General features: G+C 39.6%; 1 protein-coding gene across 2 annotated transcripts; it reads right to left on the reverse strand.

Annotated features, from left to right (window-relative positions):
• Positions 1-110: 110 nt before the first annotated feature.
• On the reverse strand, positions 111-19,062 carry LOC121872880 (cardioactive peptide-like). Of its 2 annotated transcripts, none has more exons than XM_042375957.1 (6): positions 18,979-19,062; positions 3,555-3,669; positions 2,968-3,025; positions 1,369-1,487; positions 1,060-1,176; positions 111-712 (listed from the first exon to the last, which is right to left on the reverse strand). In XM_042375957.1, exons 2-6 carry the CDS (start codon positions 3,660-3,662, stop codon positions 692-694), a joined length of 423 nt encoding a protein of 140 aa, XP_042231891.1. In that variant the 5' UTR covers positions 3,663-3,669; positions 18,979-19,062; the 3' UTR covers positions 111-691. The 2 variants fall into 2 exon arrangements, with proteins under 2 accessions (XP_042231891.1, XP_042231892.1); XM_042375958.1 differs by having other exon boundaries at positions 18,938-19,040.
• Positions 19,063-21,242: the final 2,180 nt, after the last annotated feature.

A 21,242-nucleotide genomic window follows, 5' to 3' on the forward strand; every position in this document is an offset into this window, starting at 1 on the left:
CTATGGAACTTGCAATAACTAAAGCCCAGTACTGTTTGTGATTCCACAGGTTAGGCTGGTAGACCCTGCCACCGGTAAATACTAATACCAAGGATAATAAAACACGTTCGGAGGAACAGAGGATTCTAATTCGTTTTAACACCAAGCCATACAGCACTGTTTCATGACTCACAGATACACAGTTGAAAGCTAAACTTTCTATGGAGTACAGTACAAGAGAACTAAACCCTCGGGATCATCATTATGTTCCAGTACCAGTCAAACCTGATGACATTCTTAGACCAAACATCAATGTCTTTACCACGGAAACGTGCATTCGAAAACACTTACAAATACAATGCAACAGCAAAACCTTTATATTAGACAGAATATAGACAGATAAATAAAATTCAATGAAATCTGGACAATTTTATTGGAATGACGTTGATCGGTAATAACAATTATGTTAGCAACGAGTCAGTCGAAGTTCAACCACGGAACTTTACCAGAAATACCTGTATATGTTTTTCTCTAATTCCCATGTTAAAACAGGAATTCTGCTTATGTCTCTTTGTACACTCTTCGTCGATGGTGAGAATTAAAATTAGGTTTGGGGAATGGGGGAGTGGAGCAGCCAGTGAGGAATCGCGTACATCAACCAGTGATGAGGCGAGTGTGCGTAGAGGCGGCCTCACTGGACAGTTCTCTCACCTCACTGCTTCTCGGTTTCCACCTGTTGAAAAGATACACTATAAATAAAAACAAAATAGAGAACATATGTTTTACTCTACCATACTTTTTGACCGTTTATATTCCGATTCGTTTTACTGTTATTTAGGTTATAATGTACATACTTAGCCTGCTGGTGAGCCTAGCCCAACACACGGCACGGTTGACTATAATCAGGTACAGAATCTTCCTCTTAGTTGTGATGTAGTAAGTTAAATATGTAAATAGGGATGTTTGTCCTTGTTTTGTGTGTGTGGAGGTAAGGTGCTGGCTGGGATGGACTAAGGTTCACACTAACTATAAAGTCTGGGAATGGCGCGAGGGTAATAGTCTTATTGGGGGTAAGTGTACCTTTTGTTGAGGTGTGGAGGTGAGGTGCTGGCGGGGCTGGGTGTGAGGGGTGGACCTCTTCCTTCGGTACACTGGGTGGTTCTCCATACGGGACGCATAGCTGCGCATCATCTCCATCTAAGAGTACCGTAAAAAAATATATATAACATAACCGTTCTCGTGGGACCATAATCTCGGCTAGAAAATATCAACACGGTTTGAATCCTCTGAGGAAATCAACGCTAAATATGTGAAAATTAAGTTATAAGTTTGCATCTGGCTAAAAAAATAAAACGATATCTTGAAGCGTCACTATAGAGAGAGACTCGCCTTGCTCTGGAGTTGCTCCCACAGTTTGGCTTCGGCCAGGACGTGTTTGGCCAGGGCGTCGAGCTCAGAGCTGGAGGCCAAGCCTTCCATGCTGGGGTCTGACCTCTTCTTGCCACAACCTGGAGGTCACATGAGAGGTCATACATGGGTCACAAGGTCACACAGGAGTTACGTCCCTCAACTGACTCATATATGCAGATACTTCATATATATATATATATATATATATATATATATATATATATATAAACCATAAAAGTTATACATCTATCCACTAGCCCCCAGACAGGCTAGGCGGTCCAATAGCCCCCACAAGTGATCCACTAACCTAAGAAGGATCCACTGGTGAACACTTTACCATTACTCATCATACATCAACATATTTGAGCGCCGGCAATGTTGTAAGTGAGATTAGTGACACACACAGACCACGCGGCCCAGCCTCTTCCGAGTGTTTACAACGTTGATGCTCTAAACAGTGATTGAAGGTGTGGGAACGCTCATTAGTCGGTTTTGAAGGTGTGGGAACAGTTATTGGTCGGTTTTGAAGATAGTATTTTCTATGACTTTACGTTGGATAAAACACTGAAATATCTCAGGGATTCTTCTTATTATCATTTGAAATAATGTAACTTGGGGGCAGCGTCGACTCTTGTAAGAAATATTGAAATCTGTTAATATTATGTTATCAAGAGTATTGAAATAATACATTGAAATAATACTTATATGAATATCATGCATATATATTTATATATATATATATATATATATATATATATATATATATATATATATATATATATATATATATATATATATATATATATATATATATATATATATATATATATATATATATATATACTGTATATCACAAATACTCTTAATTTTCTGACATGTTTTAGCGTTATTAGTACATGTAATGTTAAGTTGCGGGAAGGGTGACGCGCGCCTGACTCATCTCTCTGTCGGGTGAATCATGAAGTTTCAGTGGAAAGTGAGTCAGTTTGTTTAGACTGAACCATCGCGTACGAGAAACCACGGAAGATTGATTTATTGAGTAGTTTTTTTTATCTTCTGATTATTTTACCGAGTCATAATCGTTATAAGGATCGATTTAAGCACAGGATATTTTTTTACTTACTTAACTGCACATATACCTTCCGGCGGACTAATACCTCTTATACTATACTCGTTAGAATCATATTAATTCTCCTTCTATAGACCATTACTTAATAGATAAACCAAAGTGTCAGCAATGTCAGTCATTTCGGCTCGAGGATATATTGTTTATTCACTGATGGATGTTGACTACAGTGGTGACCATACTGGCCCAACTGGGCCACGTAGTGGTGAATAAGCGGAAGAAGTGTTAAGTAGTTCCCGGACTTTTATGATTTGCGTGAGCCGTTGACACTCACGCCCTCCGCCCCCCCCCCCCTCTCATGTCATTTACTATCTCCTTTCCTTCCTCCTTTCCACCTTCCTCACACTAATCTTACCCTTTTCCCTCCCTCTCATCTACCTATCTACCCTCCTTCCCTCACCTCGCATTTACCCACCCGCCTCTCTGTAGATTACCTCCTTCCCCTATCTTACCTGTGAAGGCGTTACAGAAGGGCCGCTTGTCTTTACCCTCCAGCAAGTCACCGATATCCTGCAATAACAATAACAACAATAATAGCAACAATATTTACAACCGGTTATTTTTCCTTTTCCGTTACGCTAATAATATTAAGATTTAAAGAAATATTAACATGGAAGAAAATATAGAACAATTACGAAAAATAGACGAGAGAAGAGAGGAGAGGAGGACCAGGCTGCTCACACTCATTGCAAACTGCTGTATCAGACAAAACTCCGACATCCCTTTTACCCGCCTTGACACTCTTGCAAGATTTATCAGCATTAATTACTCAAAGGAGGGAAGACTAAAGCACTATTTTATTCCACATTCTGGTAATATATAACAGAAGGTGAAGATTATTACTTAGAGGCGAGGAATTCAAACTCCACAGAAAGTAGATTAATGGTAGGTTAAGTAATGTTAGATTAAGTTAAATTAAGTTAAGTAATGTTATATTAAGATGCGGTAAATATAACTAAATTTAAGGATAAGTTAAGTTAAGTAGGTGGGATATCCGGTAGAAGGCGCTGAAGGTGTAGAGGCTGGAGGAGGAACTTACCCTTTTAGCGACAGGACCAGCTTGGGCGTGGGCTGCCAGCAGTACCAACAGTAGGACAGTTGTCACGCCCAGAATCCCAACACGTCCGCACCAGCTCATGTTAGTCATTGTGGATCTGTGGGTGGGTGGAAGAGGTGGGTGAGTTAGTTGATGCAATAGCTCTCGGTCGACGCTGAGTGAGAGAGAGAGAGAGAGAGAGAGAGAGAGAGAGAGTGTGTGTGTACTGTATATGTGGTACTTTTGCGGCCGTGAGGAAAGATCACACACACACATACAACCATTCAGTACACACACGCACACAACCATTCAGTACACACACGCACACATCATCCCTTCCAGTATACACAAACACATACACGCCCTCATGCATCCAACCTTTCCAACACACACACAAACACACACACACACACCAGAACTAATACGTATAGTGAAAATTCGTGTATAATTTTACCGTTTTTCTCACATTCCATCTTGAACTGAACACAAGAGGTGAACCTGATCAACCACCAGCACCGCCTCCTGCAGTAGTATCTCTCCCTCACAAGCATAAGGTTCCCAGTCACCATCCATCACCCACCGCGTCAGAGGAGCTCGCACTACCTTCCTCCACACTGATGAAGATGGTGAGGTAGAGATTCATGACCCACTGATGATGATGCGCCCCCCGCCCCCCCTCTCTGTTTACTGATCAAGAATTCGAATCACCCGATGATCATAGTTCCTCTTACTCCCCCACCTTCCTCCCGGCCACATTATTTCATTTGATTAGACACACGCTGCTTGAGGGGGTAAGGTTTAGTTAGCGCTAGGCAGTGTGGGGTCAGTTGTCAGAGGAAGTTGGGGAAAAATATTTGCAACAGTATTCTCACTGTCGAAGAATATTTTCTTGTGATTTAACGAATAATTTCAGTTCGATTCACTGTCTGTGCGTCTGTGCTGTTAGCGTGTGTATGAGTGTGTGTAAATGTGCGTGTACGTTGTGTATGTGTGCATGTACGTGCACGTGTGTGCGTGAACCCTTGTACATCTATGAATAAATAAAAGCTCCATATCCGTGTATGTGTGTGGCTGTGTGTGTGTGTGTGTGTACCTCACTGGCCAACAGTCGTGCCGTAACAAAAGGATATGTACAGTAACTCATGAGCCAGAGCCACACAGGTAAACAAACGTCCTGGAGCGTAGTGTTGTCTCCCCGTGTCTTACTTAATTAGGGATGAGTTCAGTAACAACAGAGAAGGTAAACAACCCAGAGTCTTAATGATTTATATCTTATTGTCCTCCTACGACTGGGTGTGGGGGCACGAGGGATCACCTGAAGATTAGTGCACCTTACCCCGCCCAAGCTTATTTCACCTGATGATTAAACACCCTAATGTTACCTGAGGTGGTTGGGTTAGCGTTGGGTTGAGTTAGATATGGTTAGGTTAGCGTTGGGTTAGATTAGGTAAGGTTAGGTTAGCGTTGGGTTAGATTAGGTAAGGTTAGGTTAGCGTTGGGTTAGATTAGGTAAGGTTAGGTTAGCGTTGGGTTAGATTAGGTAAGGTTAGCGTTGGGTTACGTTAGATTTTGTTTAGCTTAGGCTAGGTTACATGAGGTTAAGTTAGGTTAGCGGTTGGGTGGTTAATCTTAAAGTGAAATAAGTTGGGGAGCTAATCTTCAGGCTGGTCCAAACGCTGGTACTGTCTCTCGCTCTTAACTTCAGGACATTCTGAGTTGTGTGTTTATACTCCAGTAGACACACACGTTTTATTTTTGTTTTTGCAATACAGTCTAAGAGAAAAAAAATAACTTAAGGGCTTTTGAGAATGAGAAGTTTATATTTGTACTAAAACAGGGGGAGAGTGAGAGGGCAGGTGGGGGTAGCTAATGATGATGATGATAATAATAATAATAATAATAATAATTTCAAGAACACCTTTTAATTTCCTTAGTTATTATATACATATATATATATATATATATATATATATATATATATATATATATATATATATATATATATATATATATATATATATATTCTTTTTTTAGGAGACTTTTCTCGCCGGATCACGTAAAAAAGGACAAGTTAATTTACTCTTCCCTTCGTCAACATAAGCAATGGCGTTCACAACTTCACAAAAGACAAAATAAATATAAACATAAGACTCATACATAGTTTCCGAGACTCAGGTTATAAAAAATAATAATAATAAGTTACTCAAAAATTCTTCTGCAATAAAACCTGACAATTAATTGGAAATACACGAGGCGTGAAATTGCAGGGAAATCGAAGTGCAATCTTGCAACCCCTCCCATCAGTGTTGCCACAACTCGCTTACTTGGCTGAGTCTGTCGGGTAAAGAGACGTAGGTGAGTTATGTGTGATTACGGTGATGTGGCATAGCGGGAACGAAGGTGTAACTGGTGAGAGAGAGAGAGAGAGAGAGAGAGAGAGAGAGAGAGAGAGAGAGAGAGAGAGAGAAGGGGGAAAACGGAGAAAGATGACAAATATAGCTTAGAATATTAAATAAATGATAATTCTCCATCTACCAAACACAAGACACACGTAATATTCTACCATCTTCCTTTATTTCATCCATCCATTCTCATCTTTATCCTTCCATCATTCCGATTATCTTTCCTTTCCTTACGTCAGTCTTTTTCTTCATTCATCTTTCCTTCTTTCGGTATTGCTCGTCCTCCTTCTTTCCCTCCGTCCGTCCAGCTTCCATCAATTCAATTTCAATTGTTTATACCTTGATAGAGGAAGCGGGATCCTAGTGCTGTCACTAGGTACCCCTGTACAATGACACCAGAAGCATCTGGCAAGTGTGACAAGTATATACAGTATAAATATTATAAAGGGGCTTACTAAAGCCTAAGGAAGGACGGATATTCCTTTAACACATAATCAATGTTATTTACATAATATCTGGCCAGTAGGAGGATCATCGTGTCTCCGTCAGGGGGTCGTGGAGTGGTGGTCCAGCAGGCGTCACGGAAGCGTTGTGTGTGGGGACATCTTAGGAGGTAGTGGATAAGGGTGCGGCTGTCGGGTCTTCTGCATAATGCCCAAGAGCGTTGCTCAGGGCAGCTTCCATCTTCTGTGTTTATCTGCGTGCGTCTCTCCTTAGCTACTCAAATATCTATATCTCTCAATATCTGTATCACTCACTATCTATATCTACAAATATCTATATCTATCTATATCAATCTGTTTGTGTATCTATCAATCTCTATTCAACTATCTGTCAATTTTGTTTCAATTTCCCTCCTGTAAATTCTAAAAATATCATAATGTTTTGGTCACCATCAGTGTAGGATCTCCCAAGGATGTGAAGGACTCGTTTTGTCAAAGGATAAACCTAATATTGTCTCCAGTAAAGATATAACTCACTCGAAAGGCGACAAAAACGAGGCAGGCGAAACGACGTCCAATTTAACCCAAGACATTGCTGTAACTAGATCTCTTATGCAAAGTGTGTGAACCTTGAAAGAATCCGTACAGCAGCCTCCTCTTCCTCTAAAACTCGTAAGGTAAAATTGTTTAGAAACGTATTTTAAAGTTATGGTATTTTTTCATGTCATTTCGGCGCGTAAGTTAAATTTAAAGACGTTAAATGTTATGTTAGTCTTGGTAGTATTTTCACTTCATTTCGTGTCTCAATTGGATCAGATCACAAGATACGGGAGGAATTTATCGTAGGAATTTTGAAGAATCGTAACCCATGCCAGTAGTCTTTCGCCGAGCTGTCAGTATCAAGGTAGAACGTCACAATTTTTAGCCCGGCGCCATCTTGCTATAACCAGGTATGTTAATTTTTTTTTCCTCTGAAAATGTGAAACTCAAATATTCCTTAGCGAGAGGAAAATACTTACAGATGAACCATAAACGGGTGAATTATATTTTTACAGTGTGAATTTATGTGAAACTACACCTTTTTTCAATTGCAATTGAACAATGTTACTTTTGGTTTCAACATCTTCGAATGGAATCAACATTCTTACACTTGATTAATAACAATCTTTACTTTCCGTTCAACAATCATCCAAAACTTTTCAACAGTCGTTCAACACGTGACAATGTTTACTTGCTTTCAACAATCGTCTCATTCTTCATTGACAATTCACTAATACTTTCAAAATTTTGCAAAACTAAGTAACAATCTTTAAAACATCATAACTATGCAAAAAGTTTATGTTTTGGTGTTTTTCGTAGATCGAAAGACTAGTTGATCTAATTCGAACTTTTGAAGCAAGTAACGAATCACCGAGTCGAGATGGTGTGCTACACACTCAGTATTTTCATTACGAGTGTGCAGCTTCTCCCGTATACAGTTCGTCGCCGAGCCCCTCCAGCATGCCACGGAGGCACCGAATAACAAGTGCTACAGATCGCGAGCGCATTATCGAGGCCTACAGAGCCGAACAAGATTTCCTCGTAGTTGCAGCAGCCCTTGGAGTTCAGCGCACCACGGCATACTCCATTGTGCGAGTATACCAACGCGAAAACAGGGTTGAAGCGGCTCACGCAGGAGGCAGACACAAGATCATCGACAATGAAACTCTGGATCTAATAGTGATGCTGCTTGAAGCAAACCCTATGATGACCTTGAGAGAGATAAAGGAGGAGGTCATGGATATATTTCCTACAAAACCACATTTCAGTGAGGTAACGCTTTCGCGTTATTTGGAGGGGGAGCTGATATCACTGAAAATGTCCCGTGACTCCCCAGCAGAAAGAAATTCTCCCGCAGTAAAGGAGGCGAGACACGCGTACGCTACGTGGATGCTGGCGACGGGTCTACAGCAGCAACTAGTATACATTGATGAGACAGGTATGTAATTATGTAACCACTTATCAACTATCTGTGGTATGTACTACATAATTACTTAAGTAAACTGTATGTAACTAGTGAGTACTTAATATTGATCTCAGTTTGATGCATCGTACAACTTTCCTTGTGTTAATGTTTAATTACATTACAGTATGACTACATACACTGATGTTTCATTTCCAGGGTTCAATCTGTGGACCAAGAGGACGTACGGCAGGGCAAGACGCGGGGAGCGTGTGCATCGCGCCGTTGGTGGACAGCGTGGCAGAAACACGACAGTGATTGCTGCAATAGCTGAACACTGTGGAATACTCTATCACGAAATTCACTATGGTTCAGTGACGAAGGAAGTATTCAGTGATTTCATCGCATCACTTGCAGCAATAATCGGAGACGCAAGATCCATATTTGTTCTAGACAACGCTCCAATTCACAAAGGTATCGCAGCAGTCTATCCCGAGCTGAATTTTAAATTTCTCCCTCCATACTCTCCTTGCTTGAACCCCATAGAAAACTGTTTCTCTGTGTTTAAATCATACCTGAAGCAGTACCTCCACCGTGAAGCTCCACGGTGCAACGCGGCCCACGCCAGGCAAGAAGGAGTGACTCTCAATGCACTGAGGGAGAACATTTTGCAAGTTGGCATGGAATTTGCACTGCCTAGTGTCACGGAACATGTTGTGTCGCAGAACTATAACCATGTCAACACCTACTTGGTTCAATGTATTGAGCGCCGAGACATCTTCAATTGATATACAGTAGGTCTACAGTAATAGAGTATAACCTACTGCCTTACCGTTTGTTCCACTTGAAACAATTCACAAAAACCTTCTATACACTCATGGGTTCTTTTTTACCTGACAGGTTACTATTCGTGAGGCAGAGGAGGAAGGCAAGTCAACGGGATGCTGATATGACACTCCTCTCCCCAATCCCACTACCCCTCCCACCCTCACCTACCTCCATCCCTACCTTACAGCCAGGCAGAAACAACCCACCAAGGTGTACGAGGCCTTTACTGTGAATTGCTTCGTGGGAGTATCATGACACCAATGTATTTAGCTATTAGTATAAGGCCCTTTTTTCTTTGTTTCTTTTTAAGCAATCGTATGTTTTATGTAGCTACTACATACTAAAGACTAAAGATAATTACATATGTTTATACCAGAATTCATTGTGTTGTTGATGTTTGTGTAAGTATACTCAAAAATTAAATATTCATGGCTGTTACTGATTTTAAAGATTGTTGAATAAATTCTTTTCAATGATGATTGTTTCAGTCGCATTGTTGAAAAGTTTGGTTGACTGTTGAAAGCAATCGGAGATATGTGGCTGTTGAAAGGTTTTGTAAATTGTCAAATCAAAATAACTGATTGTTGAATGGTTTCGGAAAATAGTTGAAAGCAAATAGAAATTTGTCATTCCAAAATCTTGATTGTTAAAGGCAAGTGGTCAATTGTTCAATTGAAAATGAAAGAAGGTGTAATACATTAATCTCACTTGAGAATGTCCTAGCGCTCAGAGGATTTTAAAACGTATGTAATGTAACTGCCTGACGCCCATGAACTCAGCACCTCTTCTTCCTCTTCCAGTAGTCGTATTCAGAGGCCTTGGCTGTGATGTACAGTAGTTGTCAACTCTGATTCTAACTTTCTAACTAACCATTTATCGTAGTGGTTGCTGTTGCTGTGACTTTCCGTGTGTGTGGAATCATTTGCTTTAAAACCCAAACTTCAGGAGGTTGTATCGGGTGAGGACGCTCTTGGCCGCCGCCCTGCATTTGTTTCCGTATTGACATCATTCTAGTCCATTTCATCATCTCAGCTAAAATTTGTTTGTCTCTTTTAATGTAAATTTATCTTTTAAAATCACATGATATTTTGATAGAAATTAACCTAAGCATAATGTTAATTATTATGTAATATTTTAAATGTCTGAATCTCCGACCCCAAATCAGGGAGTTTGAACCGGTGACAATTGCTCCTAAACCACGTGCTGTAGTAACAACCCTGTGCATTTCTAAAGACTTTCACCACGCCGAGAAATGTCACCAATGCGCAACGAGGTAAGCAATCACTGAAAAGCAAAGTCTAAATATATATCGGAAAGCAGTTTTGAACGCGTCCAGTGATGGAATACGGTGGCAGCCTCGTTCACGTGGACACTTTCCTATTTTTTGTAACCAAACCCTCATGTTTTGGATATTAAGTTCTCCTAATACTAAACAAAATAATTAATCTTAGATGCGTTGAAGTCACTTTAGTACTAATTTAAAGTTACTTAGGTGCGATCTTAAATAACTAAATCATATAGAATAAAATATTAATAATAGTGTACACAAACATCAACAAACCCGGGTGGTGGTGTGTGGTGAGTGTGGGCGCGCCTCCCAAACACCACTTCAAAGTTTATAGGAAAACTTTTCGAGGAGTTTTTAAATTAGCAAGTGATTCACCTTTACTGAACAAGATTTTTATAACATCCACCAAGATGATTTTCGTGTTTTTTGTTTTCAGAATTATTATACAGTATATATACAAATAACAGAGAATATATTTATCGCAGTGAAATAAACAGTGGAGGCGAGAGGTGCGTAAAGCAGCCGGTGATCAGAATAATGGCGCCTCTGTTATCCAGCCCAAATTTGGCCAATATTGGTGAAATAATTCCCGAGAGAAGGAGGTACAATTTTACTGAGAAATATTTCCTTGCTTCTTACTGCGTCATAACTGCACTTTTATCTCTCATTCATATTTCTTTACACATACTATAAAAATATACAACATAAGCTGTATATATCACCGGGTAAAGAGATGGCGGCGTCATACACGTGAGAATTACCATCCTTAGACAATCGGTTTTTTTCAAGTGGACTGGGAACCCACACGTATACTTACACCAGCCTCTAGACCTACTTACACTGGCATCTAAACCGATTCAAACCTACCCAACAAGGCTACTTAGTACTCCTTCAGACGTAAGACAACACCACAAGTACTTACACAACCCCTCAATCGTATCTGCCTTTGTTTACGTCTGTTAATGTAGAGGATTCAAACCTATTTAGAGTATAAGGTTGGGGAGTTTTCAAACCTTTATTAAAGAGAATTTAAGCCTATTTAGACCTACTTGGATTAAATAAAGGGTCTTTAGAGAGACAGAGAGACAATTATCCCATTAAATATTTAAGATACACCTTATGAGATATTTACCTTCCTTCCTACTTGATTTAATGAGGTACAGGTGTAAGTGTAGGGAGTTAATTAGGTACAGGTGTGTGTGTGTGTGTGTGTAGGGATAACCTTAATATGGTGTTCATTAGCGAGATAGATGGACAGATAGATAGATAGAACGAGAGACAGGGATAGTTCGATAGATATAGAGATTAAGAGATAAATAGATAGAAAAATAGAAAGAAATAGTGAGACAGACACATAGATAAAGATAGAGAGATAAAGAGAAAAACACTTACATCTTAAAACCCCCTCATCTTCTACACACACACACACACACACACACACACACACACACACACACACACCTTCCTCTCAAATAGCGGGATACTTGTGACTGAAGGAGATATATAACTATATATTATCTTCCATGACACGCTGGGACATATATGGGACACTTTGGGACAAGTTGAGATGTTGTAATATATGTTGGGATGTGTTTGGGATGTTGTAGTATATCTTAGGGATGTGTTGAGGTGTGTAATACATGTTGTTGGGATGTGCTGGTGGGAACGAGGGATCATCAGCCCTAATGTGTCAGCTGATCGATTTAGGTATTTTTGTTATTATTCCATTTAACCTCCCCTTCTTCCTCTCTCCTCCCTCTCCCTTCTCCTTCCTCCCCCTCTCTCTCCTCTCCTCCGCCTCTTCCCTCCCTTCACTTGTCCACACCCACCATATTATCAACTTAGTAGTGGGTTAATGTGGTGTGGGCAAGCGTGGGCAGGTGTAGGCAAGCGTGGGTAGTTGTGGACAGGTGGTTGAAGTCACTCATAGGTTAATAATGTAGTATGGGTAAGTGTGGGCAGGTGTGGGCAAACGTGGGTAGGTGTTTGAAGTCACTCATGGATTATTAATGTAGTGTGGGCAGGTGGTTGGAGACACTCATGGGTTAATAATGTTATGTGGGTAAGTGTGGGCAGGTGGTTGAAGACTCTTTAATTGTCCACCTCGCGTAGTCACCTTGCTGCCTCAATCTCCTTAAGGCTTTAAGAAAAAAATTGCTGTCAGGGCTATTTTACGGACTTAAGAACCTCACGATAAAACTCAATGTAGTGTTACCTTGCGGGGAGAGAGAGAGAGAGAGAGAGAGAGAGAGAGAGAGAGAGAGAGAGAGAGAGAGACGAACAGAGAGAGACTGACTTACCACGGACCTATTCTTAGTAGTTATATGTAATTATTGTCTCTACTGAAAACGTAAACGCAACATCTAAAAAAAATCAATTCAGTTAACACATAAATATGGTAATCAAGATGGCGTCGGATTATCACTGACTCGAAGGTGGAATTAATGTGAGGTAGTTTTATAATAATGGTTCAATTGTTTCACCTGTGTTTATGAGTGAGTGAGTGAGCTAATGAGTGTAGGAGTGAGTGAGTGAGTGAGCTAATGAGTGTAGGAGTGAGTGAGTGAGTGAGCTAATGAGTGTAGGAATGAGTGAGTGAGAATGAATCAGTGGTGTTCATAAGTAGAAGAGTAAGCGCTGAATCAACCCCTCATGAAACACCATCGTAAAATAGGTCGAAGCTTCGAACCCCAAGCATAAGTACCTGACTCAATATCGGAGTTCGGGTTCACTTAAAGTTCGAATCATCAATACACCTCCTAACACATATTAAAAGAACGAAACTAACTTGTGGAATTAGCCTAAAGCAGGTGTTTGGTGTGTTTGTATACAGGTGTTGAGTGTAATTAACCTGTGGGCCGCAGGTAACACAGACACAACAGCCACGAGTCCACAAAAGCCCGGGAAAGCCTCCTTTTGGGGATACGATTTATACACATGTTATATTCCAAATCGGGCAACACTTCACCCAGATAAGAAAAAAAAATGGCAATACTTGGCCCAACTTAGGATATAAAAATGGTAATTTCTCACCCTAACTTGATTTAACTTATCGGAAGCCCGTCGCGACCTGTTCATGTGTGCGTGTAAACATTGTCTGCCTGTTTATGTCTCTCTCTCTCTCTGTCTCCCTTTATTATAACAATCAGTATCGTTTTTTGTTTATTTCTCTCTCTCTTCCATTCCATTGTTGTCAGTTTCTTACTCCGGGTTATTTAATTTTCTTTAGACCGTTGTCTCTTTCTATTCCTCTCTCTCTCTCTCTGTTATCATGACACACACACAAGAAATACACCACAATACAACATATACATACATCACAATACAGAACACACACACACACACACACCATCACCTCACACTCACCAATAAACAAACGTACACACAGCCGGATCTCTCTCTAAAACACCCCATTGATAACTAAATCCTGATTATAAAAATCACTGTAATACCAACTTATTGTGTATTGTCTTATTACACTGATATAACGGCTGAGTATAACGAAGCCTAGAGCGCGCATCCTTCCCCACACTCACCCGCTCTCGTAAGCTACCGCAGCGGCGTCCTTGGCAAACCTATACTATATCAAACAATGTACTAGAGTTACGGTTCGACATTGTAATTACATTTACATACGTTTGTTTAGCTTTTTGCTTATTAGTGTTGTGTATACCGTACGCTGTGTATGAAACAAAAACATCTTTCTAGTGAACGCATCATTATAACGTCTATCTGTCTGTCTTTCTTTCTCATTTGGTCCAGTAGAGCTGCCCCCTGTAAAAATATATGTATACAAGCATTTAATTCTGATATACGTACATACAATGCTTTAATAATGAAAAATATAAGTATATATATATATATATATATATATATATATATATATATATATATATATATATATATATATATAAATATATAAATTAATTAAAATAATATCTCGCTTAGGGTGTTTATCATTAAAAAAAATACTTTACAGGCTAAAAAAATGTGAAATAGATTGAGATAAAATCAGAAAAACGCTTAAATAATATATAGATAAATAATGACGATAAAAAATACTTACAATTAATTTATAAGAAATGACAGACGAAAGAAACACACAAAGAAATATACAGTAATATTATTTGGAGAGCGAACGGAAGCGACAGGCACCATCAGAAACTCCACGGTGAATACAACCCACATTTCACTAACTTTGTATATTCCCAAGACATATAATTTCCTTCTCTTAACTTACGACATAAAGATGGATTCCTAAACATTTATACATATATTTATTCCATCACTGTAGCTAAATTAGAGTTTTAATATAATTTGTACGTATCCCATCAATAGCTAAGGTTGAGTATCAGTAAAATTTTGGCGCCATTATTCCTGCAGTTTTTCTGTATGTAAGATGAAATATTTATAAGTATTTTTAATCTATATTAGTTTTGGGTATAAATACAATATACAAATCTATGAGGAATTATCTTTGTGTTTTAATTTAATGTAGCCATACAAATACAGGCTTCAGAAAACAATGACAATAGAGAACGTAAATATTCGTTGACTAAAGGAAAGGAAAAAAAATACATATTAAGCAGTACTTTATCACTAACTAGGCAAATAGAATACAATAATAATGGTTATAGTGATATTAGTATATTAGTATAGGAGCTCATTTGACCAGCTTATAGGGAGGAATCACGAAAGGTGCATTGTAAATTATTTTTCGTATCTACACAAAAGAACCATATATACTGTATTTATTCCTACCCATATCATTACTTAAATTATAATTAACGAAAAAAAATTGAGAATTTATCATTGCATTATAACTTAAGTGAAAGAGTTAGATGCCTTCAATTCAATGATATAGGAGAAATATTTACCTTAAGGCCCTTTGAGACCCCATCTGTACGCCGCGGCCTAATCGAAAGTTACATACATCCCTCAAAAGAACTTCCCCCACCGCTTGCTCAAGACTCCTGCCTCTAGTTGACTTCCTTCAAGGACTCTTTTGCCTCCTTCTCTCACTTTCCTTCACCTCCTCCTCGCATCCTTCACACCTCCTCAAATTCAAGGGAAGTGATTGTAGACCTCAGTAACACACTTGGTCACCGCGACGCTATTTGCCTGCCTGTGTGAACGTGAGATTGATCGACTCCACTGACTGAGCCAAGACGCGGTGTGTGTGTGTGTGTAAGGACTAGAGACAGAAAAAGAAAGAGAGAACTAGAGAGAGAGAGAGAGAGAGAGAGATTTGAGCCAGTTAAGAGGGAGGGGGAGAGCTACTGAAGAAGGGGAAACATATAAGGAGTGAGAAAGTCAGTGAGGTAAAAAAAAAGAAAGTGAGAAAAGAAAGAGATAAACAGGAAAAGGAAGACACAGAGAGAGAGAGAGAGAGAGAGAGAGAGAGAGAGAGATGAAGTTACACACACACACACACACACAAACCTTCATACGACCCTTCAATATTGTTAGGTTTCCCAGTGTCCAGGAGACATTTCCCTCGATCTCCAAGTATCATCTGTCTCCCCAGTCTCCAAGGCCCCATCCTCTCCCTCTATATTCATCATTTTCTTGATCGTCCATCCTTCTCCTCTTAATGGTCCTCGGTCTCCCACTACTGATCTCCTAGGTCTGTCTTTTTCTCCTCGGTTTCTAAGAACATCCAGGTCCTCCACACGGTCTCCTAACGCCACACCCTCCGTCTCCTCGGTCTCACAGGGCCAGGAGAGCCGAGCCTCGGGGTGTTTGGCAGGGATTCCTGGTCAACAAGGTCTGTGTGTGTGTGTGTGTGTATGTGTGTGTGTGTGTGTGTGTGGCTCAGCTCGTGGGCCACACCTGGGTTATTTTTTTACCGTCGTCGTCAGTAATTAGCTCAGTATTTATCTGTGGCCCTGTGGACACACACACACACACACACACACACACACACACACACACACACACACACCAGGGAGGGAGAAACATCTGAGCTCACTGCTGAAATACAAAAACAAGTAAACATTTTCTTGGGTTCCAATACTAACATGAAAGAAGGAAAGGTGAGAAAAATGTTCTAAAAAGGATTCATGAATATTTTAGTGAGTAATATACAATAGGTAAATGATAAAGAGATAAAAAAATAATATGATACTTAGCTTTATTTAACATAGGACTTCTAGATATGGGTGCAAACAAATTCCGTAATACTCGGACTGGAAAATTGTTTTAGGCAGGTAGTACTGTCATCCTTAGAAACACAACTATACACCGTTCTTTATAAAGGTGTTGGACGTAAAAATGGTGGTGATGAGGTAGTGAAGATGATACGACAGCGGATTTACTATCTACAAAGCGGAGAGGTTAATAGATAGGCAGAGTTGTCCGTAGTTGCATGTGTGGCGGGCTACATCTTGTGCGAGAGGAGCGGCGGCGGCAGTGTCTTTCCGGTTGGCGTTTGTCTACCTTCCAAGCTTTTTACAGTCTCGTGCAATCATTCAAAACCATACACTCATACAGAGATACATACACAAACATACATACTAATACACACTTGGTCTCTAATTTATCTATCTACTTCCCCCCATTCTATTCTTTCTCCCTTTCTCTTTTATTTTCTCTATGGTTCTTCCTCCTCCACTCCCCTATCACCCTCACCCCTGTATAAAGTACCTCACATCTCACCACAAATAGCCTAAATAACTCTTACATCGACGGGGAGAAATGTTAGTAAGTTTCCGCTAGATTTAAGCCTTTACTCGCTCGATTTCGCCAGTTAGGCTATAATTTGTCAACAGACGCCTAGTACGAAGGCTCTGGGCGGGCTATTATTTTTTACCTCAATATCGAACCCTATCAATGAGCTATTTAGAACTATTTACATATACGCAAATGAAATATCTCCTCTGTTCAGTAACTTGGCAAAGACGTTGAGGAATGGAGATGAATTTAAGCGAAAATCAAGACAGTTGCTTAATTAGTGTTTCCCAGCTAGAGTTATGACCGCTGGTCCACCCAAGAGCTTTGGCGGGAATATACAAGGACTTGAAGAATGGTCACCCTAGTTTATTTGGGGATTGAATAGGTTAGGTTAGGGTGGTTAATCTTCAGGTGAAATAAACTAGGGTGGTGATTCTTCAGGTGATTCCAGTAATGTGGTTTACTATAGATAGATCATTATATACCCAGGAGAACTGTGGTGTGCATGTTACCTCAGTGCGGTACACAATATTCCAGCGGTAAAAAGTGTTCAAATCTCGACGAGAGAAAACGTGACGGCAACATTATTAAGGGTAAACTAAATTATTTCTTATTAGTGGGTGGCGGCGTTCTCACTAGCGGGCAATTGTTCCATTAGACTTATAAATATAATAGTGTAAGATTAATCTATGTTTGTTTAGATAAATATTGTAGCGCCCGATATTATTTTTTTTTTAATATAATATAGTAGTGTTAGGTTTGGTTTCTCTAGTGGAATAGTGATATAAGGAGATATTTTGTCATGAGTGAATGTTCAGTAACACCTAACATACGGTATAACTTTTCTTACTTTACACAACGGAAGCAAATTGACCCAAAATACACCTACAATAATTCCAACAGATTATTTCACCCAAGACGAAATTCTACCACTCAGTATTACTTCTTGATAGTGATATAGATATGAATCGCGTTCGTTATCGATGGAAAAAATAAATATAGCCTTGTCTATTCATTTTAGATCACGGGTGATGAAAAAAATACAAAAATAATTTAGGTCCGTATTGTCTATATGGGCATGGTGCGGTTAATCTAAAGAATGAGATAATGATTTTATGTGGTTTTAAATATACGATTGTCCTTTACCGCCACTATTACTGTCAAACTATTACTACTACTGATCACCACCACCACTACTACGACTAGTATGACTACCACTACTACTAACACACTTTACTACTACTGTGAATGGCACCTCACTTTACAGATGGTTATAGTAATGCAGTCATGCACAGTGCCCGGCCACGCTGCCTCCTTGTGTATCGTGAGGTTACAGTTTGCTATATCCACACTGCCCCGAACTGGCTGTCGTGTCTACGGTAACTTAACCTAACATAACCTAACATAGACATAACTTATCTTAACCTAGCCATTTTTTATTTTATTTTTTTACGGTAACTTTTTTTCCAGTCACTGTCAATTTCCAAACGAACACATAACGACAATCACTCAATCGGCCATAAATTTTACCCAAATACTTAACGATAAAGCTTACGATCCGATTCTTTTACCTTATTATAGGGACGATTCTAACTTGTTAACTTTAGCTATTACAAATATACTAACATCAGAACAGCGAGATCACCGTAACTAATTTAACTTAGTCTAATACACGGGAATAACGTTTGAAAATGACACAAGGAATGACTTAAGACATAAAACACCGGTTATTAATATCGTCTAACATAAAATACCCACACGGTAACCTTACGTAGTTATAGACGAATGTGAAGTAAAGTTAAGAAACATACTGTGTGGTCGGTGGAGACGCCTGGCTGGACCCGCGACCTACCTGCGTTGACTGGTCGACGGCACTGATGCAACTGACGAAAGTTAGCTCACTTCCTGTAGTGTAACCCCGCACCTTCACCCACCCCTCTTTATATCACAAACCCGCCCCGTGACGTCACTCCTACCTCGACCTCCCATTGGCTATCCTGTACAACCGCCCACACGTGTATTGGCCATCATAATCATGACGTCACTGACTCTAAGGTTCTGCAGCACGATTGGTGAGCCGAAAGAACACACCATGCCTAAATTGTTAATGGTAAAATAGCACCTGATGAAGCCAACTGGTATAGCTTCAACATAGACCAGATGAAGCTTGTTATTTTTAATGTAGAGATTGAGATTTATTATGGTTTCTCATAATATAAAGATCATTTTAAGAGATTTTAGGTTCACATGCAGATAACTATGAGGATAATGGAATAACACCGCGCTACCCACACTCCCGCCAACCCTGATTCCCGCCCTTTATCCTCTTGACCAACACAAGATACATATCAATATTTTTTCTTCTAATCTTCCTTCAATATTTATCTCATTACCATATACATACTGTATAAAAGTAAAAGCCACATTTATTTACTGATACAAGTATACATATCTTTAATTATCTATGAATACTTGTTTATGTATATTTCTTTACCGTTGTCTTTGTGTATTTGTATAGTAATATTTATTGAAAAGTGTTGGTGATGTGAGAACTGTGTCAACCATCAACCTCATGTCACGTCACAGTTGATTAGCTGACGAGGGAACATTGCCATCACCTATAAATATTAAGACTTCATTTATGTTTTATTTATTTTTTTATTTTTTTATTTTTTTATTTATTCATTTATTTATTTATTCATTTCTGTGTTTATTTTTTTATTAATCACGTACATAGTTTAGTTAGCGTGTAGGTGTTGCCTGGGTGTGGGTGGAGTGGGTTGGTGGGATGGGTTGAGTGGAGTGGGTTGGGTGGAGTGTAGGTGTGGAGTGGGATGGTGGGGTGTGGATGTGGGTGGGGTGGGTACTGAAGCAGCATCACTGCCGTACATACATCACAGACTTAACCTCTATGTCGGAATTAATTCACCCAGACAGCTGCACACTGCCATCACATATACATGTAAATTTTGTGCCCCTTCCTCTGTCAGTTGGTCTCACTTCTCTCCTCAGACAAAGGTGGTACTGAATGGATACAAAACCTAACCTAACCAAACCTAACCTAACCAAACCTAACCTAACCAAACCTAACCTAACCTAACCAAACCTAACCTAACCCAAATCCTGTCTAGGTACAGAATAGGTAGGAATAATTTCTCGTATATCCGGACATGTTCCTCCTGAAGGGTGTGTCCTAGGCAGCTGTATCACTCCTGCTGGGTGTTGGTTAGCGGGTTTTATCCTGTAGGTGGTGAGGTGTTCCTGTAGTTACCTGAGGCATACATCTCTCTCTCTCTCTCTCTCTCTCTCTCTCTCTCTCTCTCTCTCTCTCGCACTCCAATATAAGTCAGTGTCTTTAACTTTACCTCGTGAGAAACTTTATTGTCATGTGTTTACTTAACCTAACCTAACCTAACCTTAACCTAACCTAACCTAACACAACACTAACCATCGCTAACCAAACCAAACGCTAACCTTAACCTAACCTAACCTATCACAACACAACCCATCGCTAACCAAACCAAACCAAACGCTAACCTTAACCTAACCTAACCTAACACAACACTAACCCATCGCTAACCAAACCAAACGCTAACCTTAACCTAACCTAACCTAACACAACACTAACCCATCGCTAACCAAACCAAACGCTAACCTTAACCTAACCTAACCTAACACAACACTAACCCATCGCTAACCAAACCAAACGCTAACCTTAACCTAACCTAACCTATCACAACTCTAACCCATCGCTAACCAAACCAAACCAAACGCTAACCTTAACCTAACCTAACCTAACCTATCACAACACTAACCCATCGCTAACCAAACCAAACGCTAACCTTAACCTAACCTAACCTAACACAACACTAACCCATCGCTAACCAAACCAAACGCTAACCTTAACCTAACTTAACTCACCATTACATTAAAACACCATCAATTTACATTATTTTTCACACTTGTAAATATTGTGTTTGTGTAAGACCTTCCCACACCAGCATCTGTTCCACTATTCACCTCACACCCTCGCCCTAAAGCTATTAAAATTAAACTCAATAAATGTTTCAATTAATTTATTCAGATTTCATTGATGTGTGATGAATGTGATTGATG

This window comes from Homarus americanus, unplaced genomic scaffold (assembly GCF_018991925.1).
Source record: "Homarus americanus isolate GMGI-L3 unplaced genomic scaffold, GMGI_Hamer_2.0 scaffold11022, whole genome shotgun sequence".
Lineage (NCBI taxonomy): Eukaryota > Metazoa > Arthropoda > Malacostraca > Decapoda > Nephropidae > Homarus > Homarus americanus.